Below are 23,627 nucleotides of genomic sequence, written 5' to 3'. Positions count from 1 at the left end.
AGAGTTTTTTCCTCCTCCCCGCAGAATCTGCACTTGTTTTCTGCCAGACTCATTGTCATAAGGTGCTTTCTGAGGCAGCAATGCCCTCTAAGGAATCCACTGAGGGGGTGTCGCATATTCTTGCTAAGATGCAGATACTTCTTAGATCTCGCCGACTCAAAGTTCCGAGGAAACTTTTTGGAATGATCCAACCTGAGAAGATTCCGTCAGAGTATTTCTTTTTCGGTTTTTTCTACAGCTGGAAATCTTTCTTGTAGGTACATTTACCTATACCACATAAAGGTTCTGGCCGATGAAGGAAGTTCATGCTCCTTCTCTTGCAAGTGTGTTGGACTATTCATTTCATTTAAGTCTTGATCGACCGGAATCCCAGACAAACAGACCTTGTTATTCTTGCCTAGTTCGTTGTGTTGTCTTCGAACCACCCAATAATGAAATTAATTCACTAACATTTTTGTTTAGTACAATCAATGGTTACCATATTATTGTAAATGTTAAATGATAAAATAATTTTCAAATCAGTTGGCCTCGCTTTTTTACCCTAGGGAGTAAAAGACTCACATTACTCCCCCCTCTTATTATTATATATAGATCGTGCAAAAAACGATTCGTTAACATGATTCATTATTAATTCCGCGTTCTTCAAGAACGGCTCCTTATTTATGGAGGCATTAATCGATCTCATCCTTATTCCGGGACCCGGTGAAAAATGAGGGACTAACCCGCGTATCCCGTTGGAGACGGGCCAAGTTTTTGGGGGAACGAAGAATGGCCGCACCACGATACATTTTTTTGCCGACGCCGATGTGTCGGGTTAGGGGAGTTTGTTCTAGTTTTCTGCAGCACGGAGTTTTCGCTGTTTTTGTCAGCAGGTTCTGCAGTGTTTCGATATCGGGCTTAAAGTTGTACGGGGTTTTTGCCGTGTTCGTTTAAGTTATTTAACGATGGGATAACACAGAATCATGAGCTGGGATTGGAAGGCAAAAAAATTGGAGGAGCACTGACGCGAAGTGAGATTTTGTTCAACGTATTCGTGTTATTTCTTCACGAAATTTAATTAACCGGCAAAGTAACATGCCATGATTTGGGTTCCTTTCAACACATTGTTATTTAACACTTGTTTGGAACTGAAGGATTTCCAATAGGAGGTTTCATTTTGATATTTGAAACGAATATCTTTCACCTGAACCCAAAGAAAAATGTCTAAAGGTGTTAAATCACAAGTTCTCGGCGGCCAATACGCTTAATTAGTGATGACGTCACACACCGCCATTTTAGTTCTTCTGTCAGTGTTCGGAATCCAAACAAACAAATTGTCATTCAAATTAGTACGTTGTCGTTGAAGAAATTGGCTTATTTTGTTAAATAAGATTATTCAAAGAACGATTTTACTATTAATTGATATACAAAAGGAAGTAGATTAATGCCAGTAAGTTCGAACTTGAAGATCTTGTGATTTAACACCGCTAGACTACTTTCTGTGGGGCTATGTAAAGTCATTGGTCTATGCGAATGACCCACAAACCCTTGACCATTTGGAAGACAACATTCGCCGTGTTATTGCCGATATACGGCCACAAATGTTGGAAAAAGTCATCGAAAATTGGACGTCCAAATTTGACTACATCCGAGCCAGCCGTGGCGGTCATATGCCAGAAATCATATTTAAAATGTAATGCCACAAGATTATCTTGCGGATAAATAAAATTTATGTCAATCGAATAATAAATCGTGGTTTTATTGCAATTTAAAATTCTATAACTCTAAAAAAAAACACCCTTTACAATTCAATCTGTTCGGGAGCGCGCTGTAGAAAACGCCAGTGTTAAATGATGAGAATATAATTTCGGATAGTGCGAAAAATCTCCATTGCAAAAACGATGATGTGAATATCCGACATATAACAGGCGACTCCGAATATTAATGGTGAATGTAGAGTTCATCCGCATATGCATCTGTTGATTTACAACTGCAATGAATTAACGTCTGGCGCATTCGCCAATTTGTAACGGATAGACGGTCTATGTAAACCTTTTATATCTAGTCTGATGGTTGGAACGATTCTTTTACACATTATTTTATAGGGATTAAATCGTTAAAAAGAGCAATCGATTGTCACATCAAATTAAACTCAGAGATATTTGAGGTCCCTAGTTTGCTCGTATAAGTTATCTATAATCAGCTTTTCTACGTCCCGTTAAAGGACCTACAACTAATTCTATGGATTATATTCTCTGAGGAAGTCTTCCAAAACGATTATATACCGCTATTCATTCGCTTATTATCGTCGTTACTATCATTAATAATACCTGACATTAGCCTCCTTAGTTTCTTCAGCTTTAAACCCATATCCTGAGATAATTTCTTACAGAATTAGAGTTTTAATTGAAACCCCTAATGATATCATATCTTTGGAGAATACAGAACGATTTTATCTATTCATTTTATTCCCCTGAGAAGAGCGAATTGATTGTTATAGAAAATCATGAAATAATATTGAATTTTAGAGGTTTGATTTCAAGAAGCCCGCTATCTGGATAGCTGTCACTTTTGAAACTGTCATCATTTGACATTTGACAAGTGAAAACTACGCCATTGCTAAAAATGAAACAATATACGCTTCTATGCCAATGAAAATTAAAAAATTAATTACAAAAATGGTGAAACAGTTCGCAAAACAAAAATAGGTGGAAGCATTCGAGCTGTTGGGACAAGTTTGTGATGTACAGAATCGAAACCGTGTATGTACGTCACTCAAGAACAACTGTAAATGCTAGAGAAGTCCATAGTGTTTACGAAAACTCAGGTTTGTCGATTTCTCGTTGATCTTGACATTTCATGAATGAGTTTTCATTGAAATTAATTTGAATATTTCCCTCCTGTCGAAAATTCTATGTAAATGGAGAACAATTATCAAAAATTACAGCGATAATTGCATTGTAGGAAGCGAAATAGCACTGCGATAATTGTTCTGTTCATAGATGCATAGTTTCTATGCATCTTACACAGTTCGAATCTATGGCAATTCCATTCTACATCAGTTTGATGAGTAATGTAACAGTTTATTCGGGAAATATTCCCCCGAATTACACTCGTGCATCAAAATGACCGGATAATTTCGCATTCCAGCGTGTTTTCTTTGAAAAACTGCATTCGGTCATTTTCATTTTTGGAGAAAGAGCCCGACACCGAAGGTGGAGGGCTCATGCATGAACTCATGCAGTTTTTATGACAACACGCTGTCATGCTGAATATCGATAATTTTGATGCACTTGTGCAATTACTTACGGAAATTTTTACTGGTCTGTCGATTCTCAACAATGCCAACGAAAAATTAATTACAATTCAGGAAATATCGAATTTGGAAACACATTGATAAAGCGAAGTATTTGGGTGAACGAGCGCTCGAAAACATAAAATTCCCCACCTAATCCTCATCACCACTGCACCCAATTAGACCTGATGCATTTACATTAACCCAATCAAAGGAGATCAATCTTCACCCCCTTCACGAAGCAAATCGACAAGACTCTCATACTCACCCTCCAGCGACCAGTATCATCTGCATGTTTCATGAGTGGGCTGTGAGATCCTGTCCACTTATCGGATCCTCGACGTCCTCAGACCTTCTCCTCTCCTTCAGCCGTGACTTGAGACAAGTCCGCACACCGTTCGCACCTGTTGTGACAGACCATGCTGCTTCTTCTTCTTCTTGACACTCACGTCAACAAACGAACTGATTTTCGGAATGCGCCCGTCATGTCAGTTCTGTGGCCGAGCGAACGTCTGTGACTACTGTTTATGTCCGCCGGTGTGCTGATTTATTTCTGATCCTAGTCGAGTGATCGACGGCCATGTCGTAGACGCTGGGAAAGATGCTTTTGTGTTCTATACTTAACGGTAGTAAAAGTTTTATGGGCGTTTTCGTACGGGAAGATGACTGAAGGATAGTCGTTATCGCTTAGACGAGGCTACGGCGTGTTAAGGATGGAACGAAGTTAATTGAATGAGCGGTTTTCGTAGATTTTGCCTGGCCGTCTAGAAATGCTGATTTGGGTACTCTGGAATGATGTGTTTTAATAGACTATGGTCTATGAAATTCAGGTTGAAAAATTTTCTTCACTAGCCAGTGAATATAACCACTCATTTTGATAAAAATTAGTGAAAGTAATCCGGAAATATGGGTCAAGGAAATAGTTATTTGTTTTACTAGGCAGCAAAGTAGTAGTTTGACTGCTGCGGCTGATAGTTCATATCCAAGCGTAACGAGGCTAGGAATTCAACCAAGGCAGTCAATCTACTTTGCTGCCGAGTTAAACATATAATTTTTTCTTCGATTGTTTATAATGATACCCTAAGATTATTGTATTTGCAAATTATTATAATTTCCTCATTATTTTTATTTTTCCTGTAGTGATAAATCGAAACAAAATTTTATAGAAATCGCAAATGTTGGAAAGGTTGGTTGCTATGGAAATGTATATGTCCGTGATAATTATAATTTGACAACTTATGGAATATCTGACAGTTTTTTGAAAAAAATATCGGATATCTTTATATTATGGACAGTGAGCTACTTAGAAGTACTTACTCCTCCAGAAATAAGTAAGGTGACAAAGAATATTGATTGCCAGAAAATGTCTTATTCGCATTGAGAATAATCACTTTGCTGCCTAGGCAGGAAAAGTAATGCTTTGCTAATTGATATTTGTCTGCAAAATCAATATTTGCTATCAATCGGGGAAAAATTATTTTTCTTCAGTTACATCCCTCATTTGAGGTGAGCAGATAATAATAATTCATGTTTTATAAACATTGCGACAAATTAGGAATATAAATCTCTGTGTTATTTAACTCAGAGAATAATGTCCTGAATTTGCTTGCAATTTTAATGAAACGCCTTGTATAGTAGAGATTGGAAAATAGTTATTTATAATACAAGTGCAGAAGGCATTGATATTCTTCCACGAGTTCAAAATTCAAAAACGAGCCACGAAGTGGCGAGTTTTGGAATGAACGATTGTTGGAATGAGCCTTCTGTACGAGTATTATACATTATTTTCTCTAATTCATTGCATTTTCATTGAAATTAATGAAATATTTCGATAAATATAATTTAGTGGTTTTTGCATTGAAAAATGTTGCTTGGCAGGACTGATTTCTTCAAGGCAAATTGATGAATTGACAGATAAAGCCGTGGCGGAAAGTTCGGAGTACCAACATAGAATAATAAAATATAACCATGAAAACTGTGCGTTTCTGATATATTCTCGCACGATTTTGTTCTACAAGATGTGGAAGAATGAACGGAATAACCACAGAATTAGAGAAAATAATGTATAATACTCGTACAGAAGGCTCATTCTATCACTCGTTCATTCCAAAACTCGCCACTTCGTGGCTCGTTTTTGAATTTTGAACTCGTGGAAGAATATCAATGCCTTCTGCACTTGTATTATAAATAACTCTTCTCTAATTCATTACATTTTCATTGAAATTAATGAAATATTTCCATAAATATCATTTAGTGATTTTTGCATTGAAAAATGTTGTATAACATGAAAACTGTGCGTTTCTGATATATTCTCGCACGATTTTGTTCTACAAGATGTGGAAGAATGAACGGAATAACTACAGAATTAGAGAAAAATATATTTATGACTTTTCTGTTTTGCTAAATGAATTATTTCTCTATAAAAAGTGTATTTTAAGATGAGGAGAAAAGTAAGAATGATTAAAATGAGTTTTTATTTCATGTGAAAACTATAAATCTCTCAGTAGTATCAAAAATAAATTATAAACGAGAAAATTATAGATTTTTTGTTCAATATTTTTTTAACGGCACTAACAGTTCGTGATGTTTTAATGAATTGAAATACATTACTTGAAGAACATCCTGTATAAACCTGTGCATGCATTTTCACGAATATGGTCAGAGTACTCCGAAGAAGATATGGGCAAGTCTCACACCAAAAAAATCTTTCATCCCGTCTCGTTTAGAAAATTCACGAGCACCGAACGGATTGCTTTCTAACCTTATACAATAAGCCATACACTTTTTCCAACCTGCTGAATAGCCCGAAGGGACCGTCAAGGTCCCTAAATGTGTCAATTGTCGAGATTCTGTTCATTAACGAATCCATTTATCACAGAATGGTCCCAGTTGCCGAAGACGAATTGACAAGCCAACTCAGGGTCAATTTCAACTTTCGCAGGGCTTTAGTCGGCGAATTTCCATCGTTATCAGTTTACCAGAGCCAGGCGACAAGATGTCCAGAGAATTTCGTACAGAGATTTTGTGGCAGGATAGGAAAAGAATCATCAAAAAGGGAAAATGCACAGAAGTCAAATACTATTGAGCATTATGCGATCTTTTAGACTATAGAGCTACATTTAGGTAACACTTCCTCAATAAGCTCAGGTGTAACCATTAATAGTTTTACTAGGCAGCAAAGTTCGCTGATAGCTCGCTACGCTCGGCTAGGAATTCAGCCTAGGCTGTCAATCTACTTTGCTGCCGAGTGGAATATTTTTTCTCCGATTGTTTATAATGACATATGTAGGACATTGTATTTGGAAATTATTACAATTCCCACAATCTTTTTATTTTTCCTGTAGCGATAAATTGAAACGAAATTTGATAGAACTCGCAATTGTTGGTTGCTATGAAAACGTATATGTATTGCTGAGTGATATGTGTTAGGGAAATAAATAGTCGCTGTCAATCGGAGAAAAACGTTTAACACCTATGAATTCTATTAATCAAACACTGACAGAACAGGGTACAAATACGCCAATTCAAATGGCGCTATTTTCCGCGATTGACAATCACCTAATAATCCTCGAAATGAAATATCAGCCTTCAACGGATCCATTCCGGGCATAATTACGGATTACGGTCTATTTTCGATGCCATTCAGAGTGTGGACATTCCAACTCGACACGAACATTGTCCACACGCGGAACGTGCCAAGCGTGTCAGATCAATTTCTTCGAGCCCCATTTGTGAATTCGTACCGGTCGAATCCGATGGATTTCGGCCTGGTGGGTGTTTCAGACGACAACATCCACTTTGTTGTTGCATTCGGGGGTAAACAGTAGTGTGGCACATTAGTTAGAGTAATTTCGAACGAAATGCGATCGGATAGTGGGTGCGTACTTTAGCAACGATCCTTCTGGATTGCTGTTTGTTCTTGCCGTATTGCAGAACGTAATTTTCTTCGAGAGAGCAGGCGGATATATACGTTTGAAGTGGATTCGTAGATTTAGTAGTTCGAAATATTTAGATAGGCTTAATGTGTCGTCGAGGATTATCAAGCGCCAACGTAATGAATCTGATATTTGATGATGAATGTAGTGAATACGAATCTGCATTCAGTTCATTCATAATGGATTATTTGAGAAGCTCGATGGCAGAAATTGTCGATTTTTTATTGCTAGTCGGTAATTGAAGCATTTAGTTTGTCACCTATACAGGGTGTTCCTAAATTGGAGGTACAAACGAATATGGCAAATCATTCCAAGAAAAAAAGTCCTATGAACATGGGCTATTTTTTCCAAATACTGGGAGTTGAAGTTCAATTTTTTTCCGTTTTTTCTCTCATTTAAACTTCCCTCCACAAGACATTCAACGCGAATTCGGCATAGATATTCCAATTCAAGGATTTCTTCATCTTGAAGAATCTTTCACTCTTGAAGGTGACTATTTTGAAGAATAAACTCGAATTTGTAAGAATAATGGTTTTTTTTTCTCCGATTGACAGCAAATATTGATTTTGCAGACACATATCAATCAGCCAAGTATTACGTTCATCAATATTTTTTGCCAGCTCCCTTATTTCTGGAGGATTAAGTACTTCTAAGTCGCTATCATTGTTCATACAATAAATATATCTGATATTTTTCAAAAAACTGTCATATATTTCATAAGTTGTCAAACTATAATTATTATGGACATATACATTTCCATAGCAACCAACCAAGCCAACAATTGCGAGTTCTATCAAATTTCTTTTCAATTTACAATACAGTAAAAATAAAAAGATTGTCGGAATTGTAATAATTTGCAAGAACCAAATCCTACATATATCATTAAAAACTATCGAAGGAAAAATTATATGTTTAACTCGGCAGAAAAGTAGATTAACTGCATTTGCTGAATTCCTCAAACCTTGAAGATGAAAATATTGAAGTCATGGAACATACAAGTGCAAATGTGCGAAATGGCCATGGAAAATTCCATCAAAAGGATTTGATTCATCAGATAGCGTTTCCCATCGTTAATATCATATCTCCGTCTTTGCAATGAAATGAAAATCCTTTGATTTACCTTAAAATATAATACTTTATATTTTGATTCAAATGAAACGTCCCACTGAAAAACTTTTTACATCAATAGTTGTAAAGGAGCCACATTATTGTAGAAAAAATTTCCTAATTTGACTGCAGACGATCCTTCTCTTTGTATACATATTAATCCTACTTCAGGTTCACACCTTAGGGAAAACAAAAAACTGTAGAATAATCATCAAAATTAGATGAAACAGTTTGATCGTTTTTGCAGGTTGAAACAGAAAACTCATAACGTGTCGAAAATTTACGATAGGAAGTCAGCAGGAGATATGACGTATCATCAGTGCTAGGCAAGAGCGATTCGAAGCTAAAATATTATAATCATCGTTGATTAACTGCCTTTGGACATGCAAAATTCCAGGCATTATGTCATAATATATTTTCAACCTTTTGCTATTCGTTTTAAGGGCAGTGCAAAATATTGTTTCAGCCAACTTAATGCTAGAAGATAATAGTAAATATTTGATCTATCATTTATCTTTACCATTATTGAACGTTTTTGAATGGACTTCGAAACGTGTTCTGTGTATTTCTATCTAATAACAATAATTCAAGAATGAATGAAATATTATATTGAAATATGAGTAGATCGATTAAAAGGTTCATAAAACTTGCTTGTCAACGAGCTGATTGGCTGATCGAAGATTTGTGAAACGCTAGACTAGGCCGTATAATTATGACACTTGAAGAGCTAAGTAGCTCATGAAAATAGATTAATGGAGGAAAGATAGAGGATGATTGCCAAAACAAACAATAAATTGAAAATAGAAGATCTCTGCTTACGAATGAAAACAGTCAAAGTGAAATCCTCATAATGTACTTCGTCATTATTATTCAATATTGTATAAAAAAATTTTTGATGATGCTGATTTTGATTTTAAAAAGCTTTAAGGCTCACAGAAATCGAATAAAACCTGTTATGTATCCCCATAGTGTTTATCTTGGGAGAAAACGGGGGTGAACAGATATATTTTATCATCTACACCCTACACCCACACAATCTGATCTCTATTGGATGTCATAGGGATGCTGTGACAATATTTGGGGAGATGGATTTATTTCAATAAACCGATCGTATGTGATGGATGGGGTAATATAAGCTATCAGTTTGGAACAATCAAATAGTCAGGAACAGTTCGTGTAATATAAACTGTACATACAGAGTGTTCAATTTTTATTTTAGAAAACTTATTCTACTCATATATTCAGAAAAGTATGTTTGTTTGAACATACATCGAAAAATTCAACCTGAGGGAATATAATCTTTGAAAAGTATACTTAAGAGGAATGTTTTTCGATGGTATGTTCGAATTGTTGAGAAGAACGATTACTAAATTAGATACAGTCTTTTAAAAACAGGTTTTATTATTGTAAATCTATATAGTGAACTCTCTAAGAGACATTCGTTTGTATTTGAACTCCTTTTTTTCAATCATTTTTAATTGTCTCTCGTGAAAAAAATCCCCTGTATTGCTACCAGCCAAATATCATTAGAAAATAAAATTATGTCTGAGAAACATTCTTCAAAAGTACACCTCCACTAGAATGTATTTTGGTAGGATCAATTTTTTTTTCTAGTGCTATCAAAAATTTTTGATAACATTCGATATTGATGTCTCACAATATATCATATCTTCAACTGACAACATCGGTTAAGAAAGTACCCAAACAATCTTTTTGTGCACGCATGAAAACTTCTAAACCACTTTAGAATCCCATTTCGATTCGAGGAGCTTTCAAATGGTATAGCAAGTGCTGCAATGATATTCATAGTTATGGAAAAATAATAAATCACCAGTATATATGAAAACAAATCATATTATTTCGCTGATATACAGCGAATGTATTATTTGCTTCGATAATAGCTCACGAACTGAAATCTATAGATTTGGATAGGAATCCCCGCATGCATAATGTGGAAACGATGGAAACTGAAATTATAAATGGCCTGGAAACAGACGAAATATATATAACGTCCGTAATAGTTGAAGTATGAGATGCACACATAGCTAATTACTTGTGAAATAGGGAATGGTATATTGTTTGTTTGTTAGAATCGAGAGTTACGATACTGGAACTGGATATTCGACAAACAAGCCTCACAAGGTGCTTTCTTTAGGATAAAACATTCCATTTTTTTTCGGCAGACCATTCTCAAACATTTAAAAAAAAAAAAAAATCATTCCTTTTTTGTCGTTAATAAAGGGTGTTTTTTTTCGAGGTGTATAACTTTAAGTTGGCATAACTATTCGAGATGGCGACCGATTCAACAGCTCTCAAATGATTTATTCTCAGTTTGGTTTGGCAATTCATGAAATTCAGCCAAACGATCATCAAGTAAGGCGTAGATTCGTCGAATGGGCCCAGAATGAGATTGCCGTTGTTCCCGATTTTCATAAGCGAATTTTGTTTATCGATGAAGCGCCCTTCTGGTTGAATGGCTACGTCAACAAACAAAACTGCCACATTTGGAGTGAAGCTAATCCTCAAGTGTATGTCGAAACACCGTTACATCCAGAAAAACTGACTGTTTGGTGCGCTTTATGGGCTGGTGGAATCATTGGTCCGTACTTATTCAAAAACGATGATGGCCAGAACGTTACAGTCAATGGTGATCGGTATAGAGCCATGATTACTAACTTTTTCATTCTTGAATGGAACAACCATGATGTCCAGGAGCTGTGGTTCCAACAAGACGGCGCAACATGTCACACAGCTCGTGCCACAATCGATTTATTGAAAGACACGTTTGGTGATCGCCTAATTTCACGTTTTGGACCTGTGAATTGGTCTTCAAGATCTTGGGATTTAACACCGCTAGACTACTTTCTGTGGGGCTATGTGAAGTCATTGGTCTATGCGGATAAGTCACAAACCCTTGACCATTTGGAAGACCACATTCGCCGTGTTATTGCCGATATACGACCACAAATGTTGGAAAAAGTCGTCGAAAATTGGACGTCCAGATTGGACTACATCCGAGCCAGCCGTGGCGGTCATATGCCAGAAATCATATTTAAAATGTAATGCCACAAGATTATCTTACGGATAAATAAAATTCAATTCAATCGAATAATCCATCGTTGTTTTATTGCAATTTAAAGTTCTATAGCTCTAGAAAAAACACCCTTTACTAAGATTCAAAGGATGCATGTCAAAAGTTCGGAACATAGGTTGAGTCTGGATGGAGATATTTGTTGTTTTTTGAAAAATGGATAAAAAAGAGTTTTATGTACCTATTGAAAAACCTTTTTTTATGGAACAAAATGCAGTTCAATCAAAGAAAGGGCTCGATAAGAGTTATTTTGACTCTGCTACATCGACAAAAACCGTTAAAAAATGCTCTAGGGAAAGATTTTAGTTTTAATTAAGTGATTTAGTTTTAATTAGGTGGTTATAGTTTCGCGACAGCCGAAAAATAATTCAAGCAAAAAAATTCTCAGAATCATATCAGAGACACACAGAATGAATTTTAATGACAAATTGGCTGCTTTTGATCCTGTATTCGCTGATGAAATATAGAATGCAGAAACTACTGTTTCTAACCAAATATTCAAAATTTTAAAAAATTCCATAATAATTTGAATACTACCATTCCTCATTATTTTTACGATCATCCAATTCGTTTTTTCTGTTCTTCATGTTGTTGGAAGGATGTCTAGTTATCCTTCTACAGCATATCCCAATTTCTATGAGAGTAGCTAGGAATGTTGGCCAATTCAAGTCATGCTGCTCGCAATTATAAAGGAATTCTGAGCTTCTTTTGAATAGCAATGAGGTTATGGTTGGAGATTCTCTATGCAGTTGATGCGGACAAAGCCATATTCTCATATCTTCGAATATTTAGTAAGGATGTTATGCTAATGAATGCGCCACTTGGAAAGAGGCACTTATTGAAGTTATTTCTCCTCACTTTTCAGGATGTACGTAGTTATGCCAATGTTGAAAAAGAACAATTGTGTCGACGTAATGACTATAAGAAATTCGACAATACCTTTAACAGATCTATCACAGATACTTTCGAGAGGAATCTAATTACAAGATGGGTTACTTTTTGAAAAAATATCCTAATTTATTTTGCACTTCAGTTACTCTTTTGAAGAAGGAATTCATATACTTTAAGATGCTTTTTTCAGTTACTTTATGAATAGAGTGGATCTTAACATTTAGATACCAGGTTAGGTATCTGAATGACTTATGGTAGGTATTTTAGATATATTTGAATATATTGAATATACAATTCATTCGAAAAATATCCGATATATTGGCACTTTCCCCCCCCAAAAAAAAATACAGGAAACTAATATTTGGTACCCCAGATATTTGGAAGTTATTTCGAAGAACACAGATATTTGAGAGTTCAGAGAATTTTCTTTTGAATACTGCTCTTAAAACAGGCTCATTGAATAACAAATTCTGTTAACTTTATCTGAAGTTGGGGTCTGTAAGATGATAATAACAAAAACGAAAAATCTTCAGATGTCCAGGTAACAAGACACTTTTGTACGAAATCAAAGATGTACGTAAAGCATTCAAGGAACAAAATCCCAATCACTTAATTCAATCGAGGGAATCATATTATAGTAATCAAACGAATGCATTTTGGTAGATTATTAAAATTTGTAACAGTAAAAATTCTGAACTTTCTTATGTGAAGTATGATTCAGAAACTGGTATAATGCGGTGAAAATTATGCAGTGAATTAATTTTTAGAATGTCATCGGAAAGTTGATAACAAAGTTTTTTCTTATATAATTGAGATATAGATAAACCTGAACCTTACGTTTTCTCTAAGCTCAGAGATCATCGAGAAAAACTTTCCGAAATTCACATCTTTCCCAACATAACCTGCAAAACATCGCGTACCACGAATTCAAACCCAGAAAATCCTCAACTGTCAAAACAACAACATCTCAAAGTCCGCGAAAAAAACCACAAATTCTTCGTCAGCATCTTAAAACGACGAACATCGCACCTAACCTCGCACAGCCGGGGACCCCCAAGGGGGCGTGTGGAAGCCTTCCGTAAACTTTCGCGAAAAGCACGTGAGCCAGCGGAGTGATCGGGCCGTGGCACGGCTCAGGACGCTGGAGCGGTTCAGACTGGAGGCGGCGTACGCTCGACGCTCGGGATACTGGGACCGGCGTCCCCATCTCTGGGACGACGCCACGGACGCCGACGTTCCCCCTTCGACGGGCCGTATTTCACGGTGTTTTCGGCCGTTCGTCATCCGGGACGCCGGCCACAGGGATATTTTCGACGGCGACGGACGTCGGGACGCCCGAGCAGAGGGGGCAGAGGGGTCGTTTCTATTAGGGCGATCGGATATTGTTGTTGGAAAGTTTTTGATTCGTGGATTTCGGTCGTTTTCGAATCAGATGGTTCGGATTTTGGGGGGAACTATTATTTCGACGGAATGTTTATACAGGGGGTCCCAGAATGTCAATAATTCACTTACTTATTCTATGATATGGAAAAAATAAGGAAATCACTGTTGTGAAGTCAGAAGCTTTTTAGCGCTTGTTTATTCATGAGATACTCGAACTTTTGGAGACCTCATAACTATACAGGGTGTTCCTAAATTGGAAGTACAAAGGAAAATGTGAGATTTCTTGAATAATTTGAAGAAACAAAGTCCTTTGAACATGGGCCCACAAACGCTTTTTTTTCGAAATACAGGGAATTTTTTGTAGTCTTACTGTTTGTGACAATTATACCAGTTTATCGAATCTTTATTAATCTTCGGCTATAGATTGGGTATATGCCAAAAACTTATAATTTATTCATTCATCACAGTTTACTAACTGGATCTTCATGATAATTTGGATTTCCCTGAGTATTACTGGACAATTGTTTGAATTTTTTTTCGATATCAATAGCAGATACGACAAAACTACAAGAAAATGAAATATGTACTAGACCGAACTTTATACTCATATTTTTTAAATTATCAGTGGTCCACCAAAAATAAGTTCTGGAAGAATCAAGCGGGCACTGTTCCAGAAAAAAATATCACCCTGTAGATATTTGCATTTAGAATTGGCAAATCACATACAAACTTCAAATTGGATTACCTATGCCAAATTTAAGTTGAATATCTTGTAAGAGGAAGGTACTATAAAAACAAACTTGAAAAAAATCAAACTTCATCTTCAACACCCTGTATCTTGAAAACAAATTATTTGCGGTCCAATGTTTATGGGCCTTTTTTTATTAAAATTATCCAAGAAATCTGTCATTTTTTTGTACCTCTAATTGAGGAACACCCTGTGTATGCAGGGTGTTCAATTAGGTTCATGACAATTTTTGACGAATGCACTCATTCTAAACATTGTCCAATTCGTTTTCGTTCAGAAGTTACAAGAATTTGAAAGAAATGTTTCCCGTTAAAGTCAGATATATGTTTGAATTTTAAACATTTTATCAACCTTCCTGAACAAAAAAAAATAGTTTGCAATATCCACATTTGGCTAGAAGTAATACTCCATTATGCACGCAAAATTTCAACTCGATTGAAACTCGTAGTTTGAGATACACCTGATTGAAATATCCATAGTATGTTTAGTAATAGTTTGAACTCCCAAGTATTGAGAATCATCAGAATTATTCTCAATCATTTATAAACTTTGAAATTTGCCAAAGCTATCAACATCGCACTCACTCAGCTTTAACAAATATGTATAAAAATAATTTCTTTAGGACGTAACTGTGAATATTGACGATTTTAAATAACCATATCAGACGTATCTGTTATGTCAAACCTTGATATTGACATTGGATCTGTCTCACTCTCTTGCACTTATCAAGAAACAAAAACAGGCTGGCGAAATGTCAGGGAATGAAGTGGTTGTAATGGAGTTCTATAGCAAAGCTCATAAATCTTGTTTAGGTAGGTCATTGTTGCGTCATGAGGTTCAACGTTTTCCTTTAAAAGAAGAAGGTTGTTTCGAAAAGGTTGATACTCGATCTTGTTGAAGCTGATTACAACTGAATTTTGAATTATTTCCATGTCATACCAGATTGCTATTTTGATTTATTGCTTAATCAAGTCAATATTGACAATATTATGCCCTTGGGCAAAATATAAATAGCTAAATAATATTTTAGCTTGAAAATATCGAATAATATCACTACCTCAATTTTCAGAATTCAAATTGGTCCAGTTCTTCCCAAAATTTCTAATATGCACTGGAACTTGGGACATCCTGTATATTATGATTAGTCTGCGCGATGACATGATATACAACGAACAGCAACGCTCCCTCATAAATAACCAACAGGACAATGATCCTTGTTGTGTGACATAGAAAGCAACTACCATATTAATTATCTTATGCACTCATGTTCGGAGTGTCCTTTGGAATAACCATTCTCATTATTTCTACTTATGGTGGAGATATTTCTGCTTATCGATCTATTATTACAGCTTTGAATTACCTTCTGATATCCTTTACGCTTATGAATTTCTAACTTGGCGGTTGGACAAGTGGAAAACTTACCTGAAACAAAAAAAATAAATGAAAAATGAGTCAACTTCAAAATGGGGGTCGGGAATAGAAATATATGTGAAACTCTTGTTTGGAATTTCTTCTTTACTCCAAAAGTGCTTCGATTGGGACCTTCCTTGGGACTCTGAACTAATACAGTTATAGAATAAAAAGGATTATGATGCTTTTATTTTATGATTGTATTGTCTTGGATTCCTGAAGAATATCTTCAACAAACGTCGACTTATGGACTGAAGAAAAGATTTCAAACAAAAGTTTTCCTACTCAGATTCTTGTTATATGTGTGTGTGCTACTTCCAAAATAAGTTAGGATGAAGGTTCTCAACTTGCAAGCTGAATTAACCACACCTTCGTCTTAAAACACAAGAAATGAAATACTCTGCGAATAAACTGAATATTGGGAGAAGTTGAAACTCCGCGTGAGTATAGAATACAGTTGTGCGACTAAATAAAATTGTACGATCTCTTTGAGAGGGCTTTTTGGATGATCAATGGTCAAAATTTCATTATTATTTATATTATGATGAAAGTATCTTCACCAATTAACTCTTTAATGTAATAAGTTAAACATGAACTAAAGATGAAGAATCATTAATTTATTGTTTTGTGAAAATTCATAACTCAATGAAAATCATGCATATGATATCTATCAATATTTGAAAAAACTTTTTCTCATTAATCATAGATCGATTTCCTATTTGTGGGAAAACCTTACATGTTAATAATTTTCATTTCCCCCATTCTTTTCAGATCCCATTCACAACTATATAAATGCTATACTGTTCGATACAACAACAAATTTATTTTTGACGATTATTAATGTTATTAATTGGAACGTAATCTCTGTGATGAAATTAAATCCTGTACTAATGAGTATGAGGCCAATTATCTCCTCAAAAAGCAATTATCTCATGATAATTTATTGAAATAGATATGTCCTATTTATTATTCATCATTTGACTGATCGATATTGTGTCAAAAAGTCTTTGAAGTGATGAATTTGTATTGCTCGTTGATACGTATTTTTCATCAACAAAGAGCACTAAGAAAACTTGAAATTTGCCAAATTCTTCTTAGCAGACGCAATTCTCTATTACAACTTCTGAAATTCTATTCAGGATCAAAGTCATATTTTGTATTGATTTCTACAAATTCATCATGATATGAATACATATTGTTTTACTTACACTACTAACTTCAACTATAAAAAATAATTAAATTTGGGTCTGAAATACACTGCGCAAAAAAATTAACGCACATCATGGAAATCTCAAATTTATTCTACAACTGAAGGTGTTCTCAATGATAATTATTTTTATCAGAATTATGCATGCATATGTTATCCACTTTCAACGTTTTTCTTCAATACAGATATTTTTTCCCAGCAGGAATAAAAAAAGATGAGATTATCAGATTTTGAATGTATTGGCTCCATTCTGAAATCAGTTGTTCTCGATCAATTCTAGTGATCAATAGTTTTTCTTTCGTTTGATTTTCTACAATCGATCGCTATGCAACGCGAAACACGCAATTTGACCCAAGAGGAATGTGCCCAAGCGGTAGTTTTGCGAGAAGAAGGGTGGACATACACAAGAATTGCAGAAAGGTTTGGAGTTTCCCATACAAGTGTGTCCAGAATGTTGCAGCGATTCAGGGAGACAGGTATGAATGTCCCAAGACCAGGACAGGGTAGACCACGGGTAACAACTGCCATTCAAGAACGTTACTTGAGAGTTTCTTCGTTGAGACAACGGTTTGCAACCGCTCGCCTCCTTCAAAATCAGCTTGAGCAAGCTCACGGGGTGCAAATTAGCACTAAGACAATAAGAAATCGCCTCAGAGAATATGATTTAAGTCCTTGTGTCGCGGCAAGAGGCCCAGCTCTTACCCCAGCCCATCGAAGGGCGCGTTTGGATTTTGCGAGAGAGCATATCTATTGGGAAGAGGCTGATTGGGAAGAAGTTCTCTTCACAGATGGGTCTAGATTCTGCCTCTACCATTGTGATCGACGTTCCCTTGTATACAGACGTCCACATGAAAGATATGCTCAGTGCAATTTCCTGAATACCACTGGTTTCGGGGGAGGATCGATTATGGTATGGAGTGGAATATCTTTGACTGCTCGCACAGACCTAGTGGTCGTTGATAATGGAGCTATGAATGCTGATAGGTATATAAGGAACATTCTTGAAAAGCATGTAGTGCCATTTGTCCCATACATTGGTGAAAATTTCATTTTTATTGACGATAATGCCAGACCCCATCGAGCGCGCATCGTTCAGGAGTACCTTGAAGAGATTGAAGTCTCTCTAATGGAATGGCCAGCAAGAATTCCAGATCTCAATCCGATTGAGCAGGTTTGGGACAACCTCAATAGAAGGCTGAGAAGTTCAGAAAATCATCCATCTACTCTTAATGACTTAGGAATCCAACTCAGAGAAATCTGGAAAGGATTAGATCAGAACATTTCAAGATCACTCATTTTGAGTATGAACCGTCGTTGCCGAGCTGTAATTAACGCAAGGGGTGGAAATACCAAGTATTAAATCACTTATCAGCATTCCAGTATTTTGAAAATTGTTTATTTATCTTCTTTCACATAAGATTCGGTGAAATCCTGAATTTTTCTTTCATTTAATGTGTCTTGTTTCGTTTAAAACCTTCCCGAGACAACGTAAAAAATAAGTTATAAAGTCAATGTAGAGTAAACTTTCAATTAAAATTGAGATTTTCAGAATGTGCGTTAATTTTTTTGCGCAGTGTATTTTCTCTATAAATTAGAGCAGGTAGTAAAATAATTACACTGAAGGACTTGGAGAATTCCAATAATGAAGGGTTTCTGAGCATTCCAGTTTACCCCAAAATATTCTGAAGCGGTCAGTTGTTTATATTTAATCGTTAGTTAATTAATTTCTCAGATTTATTCTACTCCAATTCATGCTTGGTTTATATGAATATTTGAAATACGTAGATACTTCAAGGAAATGCAGATGTTTTATGATTTATATTCAACAATTATTATTTTCCAATATTTCTCAATGTTCATACGAAAATTCATTTTAAAATTTAGCTCCAACATGCCCCTGGAAGCAGGATCCCATAATTCCAAAACAACCTGTATATTGAATACGTTTTTCATCTCCGGAAATAACACGTTTTGTATTCTTCTCCTCTTCCTAGATTGCAGCACGAGGAAGACAAAAATCAATTTTCACATAGCATATCTTTATTCTCCGATCTTTAGAAGCGAGTATAGAATGCATCGAGCTAAAAAGTGGTATCAGAACGAGAGTGAGTTGTATCTTGAATATTCCATTTATGAAGCTTCCGCGATTTTATGTCCAGTAGATTGCATCGTATCTCGAATCGAAGGAACAGAACTGGGACATTTGGCTTTGGTCCAAACACATCAAGACTAAACTTCTGCAGTTTTATAACTCTGATATTAATAACGCACATAAAGTAAAACACTACCTACCAAACATCACAATAGGATACTAGGAGCAGGTTTCGTTCTGGTAGATTCGTTAGTGAATAATAAAAAAAAATTGATTCTTCAATAACACTTGTCTCGAATTTGTTTTTGAAGTCGGGATTTTATGCGTTGAATATTAGGCTCTTCTCGGAATATTGAAAGATCAACAATACATCTATCAACTTTGTATTTTCTACTTTGATTTATGTACGAGGATAACTTGTTCTGAAAATAGTTTAGTGTTTCTAAAAATAAACCAGTGCAATTAGAGGAAATTTTTATTGGTCAGGTAATATGGAAACGAAGCTCATTTCAAAGTATCGTTTCGCTAGTTTATCTCGAGTGTGTTTTAGGATTTTTACAACTGAAAGAAAAGGCAATCTATTATGGAATTTTCAATTAAAAATGGAATTTCGTATACCAAAGTTGAAAATACGACAAAAGAGGTAGTCCATAGAAGACTTAATTTACAGCACCCACTGGAATCGATTTTTAAAAAGGCTTCAAAAATATTGACATTTGGTACATATATGGATCATAATCAGAGAGGTACATTGGTTCAAATTAAGACTATCAATCTCTCTGAAACAGAGACCCTCATCTTGCAGGCAAACTCTTAGCTATCTGCATATGTGTCCTAAAAGTAGCGTCGAAGAGTTGAAAATATACATCAGAAAAGACAATTAGTTTGGGGTGGCAGATGAAATACCATAACCTAAGCTTTTTGTCGTCACCAACGGCTGAAGGCAACCAGATGGTCCATCAGTACTAGGCCAAGTTTTGTACTCCCAAGGACCAGGAGTTTTTGAGACCAGTCATACAGGATGCCCCCTAGCTTCGATTGCCTGAGATAACTCCTTGAGTTCCATTCAGAAGAAAATTTGCTCTCTAGCCATTTGACAGAAAAGCGATATACACACAGCGATATACACGGTCACAATACTAGATACGAGGCTCTCATTAGATAAGACTGACTTTGTTAGGCTGAAAAAACACAGCTGAACCAATAATTGAATGCTGCAGACATATACGATGGCTTAGCAATTGATAGATGTGACTTATTTCATTCAACAAATGTAAGTACAAGTGTGAATGTAATGAATCAAACCAAATAAATACAAATACTCGAGAGAATGGCGAACGATCTCTTTGAGAATAATCAAGCAGACCATAAAAAAGGTGATCAAACTGGTCACAGTTCTTAAAGGCAACTTCTTGGCCAATCGCCCTATACAATTAATTTGATGAAATATTAAAGACAGAAGAATTGTAGAGGATTACAGAAGACAAGACTGGTAACAGTGATCAGATATATCTAGGTTACTGATGGATGTTTTATGTTTTCTACAGACTTTCCTGGACCTCTATGAGATCTTTCAGAACATAAGAGCTTGTGTGAGCTAGGAGAACCAGTTGTGTTTTGTGTAAGCTTTGTGACTGAATCCCATTACCTATGCCGGAACAACAACTTTTCCCCAACAGTAAATGGTTGTATGGTTCCTAGTACCTCGAAAATTTCTCTCCCAGTCCGAGATTCGAACTCCTGACCTTTGGCTTAATAGTAAACGGTCCTACCCTCAGAATCAATTGAGAAATTCTTGGCTGGAGTTAGTACCATTGCTTCAGTCTCTTTGTCTATCAACTATCCGACTATGGCTTCTGCTCCACACAGCATTGCCAATGGATTCAAGAACCTTCTTGCCATTGCTGCTGCTACGGATGTTGAATTGAAGGAAGCTGAGACAATCAAGTATTCCAGCAAGTTTGCAGCTGCTGTTTCTCCCGCAGTATCTGCCACCCCTGTAGCAGCTGCTCCAGAGGCAAAGAAAGAAGAGAAAAAGGAGGAATCTGAAAGTGAAGACGAAGATATGGGCTTCGGACTTTCGATTAAAAACTACCTCTTGCTGATGGATTAAAGAACAATACTTAAGACGTCCAGAGAAAAGATATAGAGATAGGGGAAAACCGATGAGAATGCCTGTCAGTGAGAAGAAGAACACGAACATTGAATAAAACCGAAACGTCCGCTAACATAGAACACCGACCCCTTTCAGGGATGCCCAAACCCATAGCCAACGTATCGAAACGGCCGATACCTCGCCGTATATATATCCGAATTAGGACCGTTCACCGGGAAACATCGTTCTGAGGGCCATAAATCAAAACGCTTACCCTCCACCCATTATGGTATTAACGGTTCGCCATCAGCAACGATGTTCCTATACATCGGACACGCGATATTTGCACGTTCTCGCGTCAATCTAAAAATACGCCGATTTGCATATCTCGTTTTAGGCCCCCCCCGCGTCGCGCCGTTCGACGAGGGGCGTCGCCCATCAAGTTAATACGCTCGTACGTCAGAGAGCGTCGGAAGCTGCTCGAAAATCGAGGTGAGGGAGGGTCAGTTCCGGTGCGGGAATTTGGTGCTTATCGGAAGGTGGCGAAGGGTCGATAGAGGGTTGAGGTTATGTTTGGGAATGTCGAGATTGAAGGATGAGGTTCCACTTAGACGGAGCTCCGCTATTAGGAGTTCAAGGAGGGGTTGAAATCTTTTACCGTCAGAGTCAGCTGCTGGTTTGAGAATGCCTTGTTATCACAAAGCTAAAGGTAACAACAGCTTTCTTAAGGGTGTGAGCACTGTGGTATTGAAGGCAATGAAAAATCCAATGAACCTCGAAAAAGGCATCAAGGGTAACACCTGCTTGTGTGCTTTGAAAAGAACACACGGGGAGGCAATTCGGCAGTAGTATCTGAGAAGCAAGAAAACACCCTCTGGAGGAACATACCCATACTTGCGTAAGCCAGCTGTTCTCGCCATTAGTTATCGTAGTCTATACAGTTCTCTTTCCAGTTTCAAAGTTCTAATGAACTCCAGTATCAAAGATTGCTCTAATGAAGTTTCTTCTGCACTTCTACAAGTCTTCATTCAAAGCATTTCTTGCTATGGCAAGCGGTGATGGCATCAAGGCATCAAGGGTAACACCTTTTTGTGTGCTTAGAAGCACAGGAGAGGCGATTCGGCAGTGGGATCTTAGAAGCAAGAAAACACCCTCTGGAAGAACATACCCAGACTTGCGTGAGCAAGCTGTTCTCGCCATTAGTCGTCGTAATCAAAAGCTTGTCTTTCAGTTCCAGAGTTCTAATGAACTCCAGTATCAAGGATCGATTCAAGGAAGTTTTTTCTCTACTTCTACAAGTTGAGGCTTTCCTTCCTTCTGCCCACAGAATCTTCACTCGTTGTTCTCTAACAAACTCATTTTCATGAGGCGTTTCCTGAGGTGTCGATGCCCTGTGAGGAATTCAGTGAGGAGGTGTAGCATATTCTTGCTAAGATCTAAATACTCATTAGATATTGCAGTACCACAATGGTAGAAACTTTTTGAAATGTTCCATGATCCAACCTTAAAAGATTCCGCCAGAGTGTTTCCCTTTCTGTTTCTACCTTCTCCTGAAACTCTTGTAGGTACATTAACCCATATCATAGAAAGGTTCTGGGCCAATGGAAGAATGTTATGCTCTTTTTCTGGGAATTGTCTTGGATTCTTCATTTCCTTTAATTTCCGAGTGACTGTGAACCCATACTTAACAGACTTTGTTATTCTTGCCTATTTCGTTGAGTTTTTTTGGCACTCCAAAACTTTCTAAGAAGTTTTTTTGACCCTGATGAACCTTCAGTATTGGATCTGTTTAGGCTTTTCACTTTATATCTTCATCATTGAAGATACAACACTGTAAATTGTTCATCCAACTAACACTGATTTGAACAGAAATTCTTTTTTTTAGTTCTAGGCTCAATTGGCTCGAACTCCTAAACTGAAAGCTGGGATTTGGGCATAAACAAACTCAACAGGCGTATTCGAATCTCCGGATATCTTTTCCAAAAGTTGCATTTACGGATCGCTGGAGATTGAATTGAATTCGAACCAGTTATTATTTCAGAGGTATTCAGCTGCACGATTAGTAGATTCTCAAATCATTAATTAATTCATCAATTATTCGAATATTCAACCATAACAATTATCAGATTTAGATATATCCCACTCAGCATTTATCGATTAGGCACGTGCAATTGGCAGTAACAAATGCAGATTCAACGCTGGGAGTAATCGGAGTTGCAACTTCTCTCCGAACAATAACCGTATTGACAGTTTTATTCCATTCCATGGCAACAATTGTTACATTGCTACTAGATCCGATAGTAGGAGAAGAACTTTAATAAAAATAAAAACATCAATCTTGCTTAGGAATACGAGTATTTGTGTCTCAAAATGTTGTTTCTACTGCGCTCGGTT

General features: G+C 36.5%; 1 protein-coding gene across 6 annotated transcripts in view; it reads right to left on the bottom strand.

Annotated features, from left to right (window-relative positions):
- Positions 1–23,627, bottom strand: part of LOC123671947 (potassium voltage-gated channel protein Shaker) — a 204,283-nt gene that overhangs the window by 71,924 nt on the left and 108,732 nt on the right. The window contains exon 1 of one of the 6 annotated variants that reach the window (XM_045605856.1): positions 16,576–16,616. The exons of 4 other annotated variants lie outside the window; for them this stretch is intronic. In XM_045605856.1, coding sequence (XP_045461812.1) covers positions 16,576–16,601 — 26 coding nt within the window. In that variant the 5' untranslated portion in view covers positions 16,602–16,616. Of the gene's footprint in view, positions 1–3,542; positions 3,777–16,575; positions 16,617–23,627 lie in introns of those variants that run through there. One more of the 6 variants, XM_045605855.1, reaches the window with a different exon arrangement.

The sequence above is a fragment of the Harmonia axyridis genome, chromosome 2 (assembly GCF_914767665.1).
Source record: "Harmonia axyridis chromosome 2, icHarAxyr1.1, whole genome shotgun sequence".
Taxonomy (NCBI): Eukaryota; Metazoa; Arthropoda; class Insecta; order Coleoptera; family Coccinellidae; genus Harmonia; species Harmonia axyridis.
Note: the sequence above shows the minus strand (reverse complement) of the source record. Positions and strands in the feature narration are given on the sequence as shown.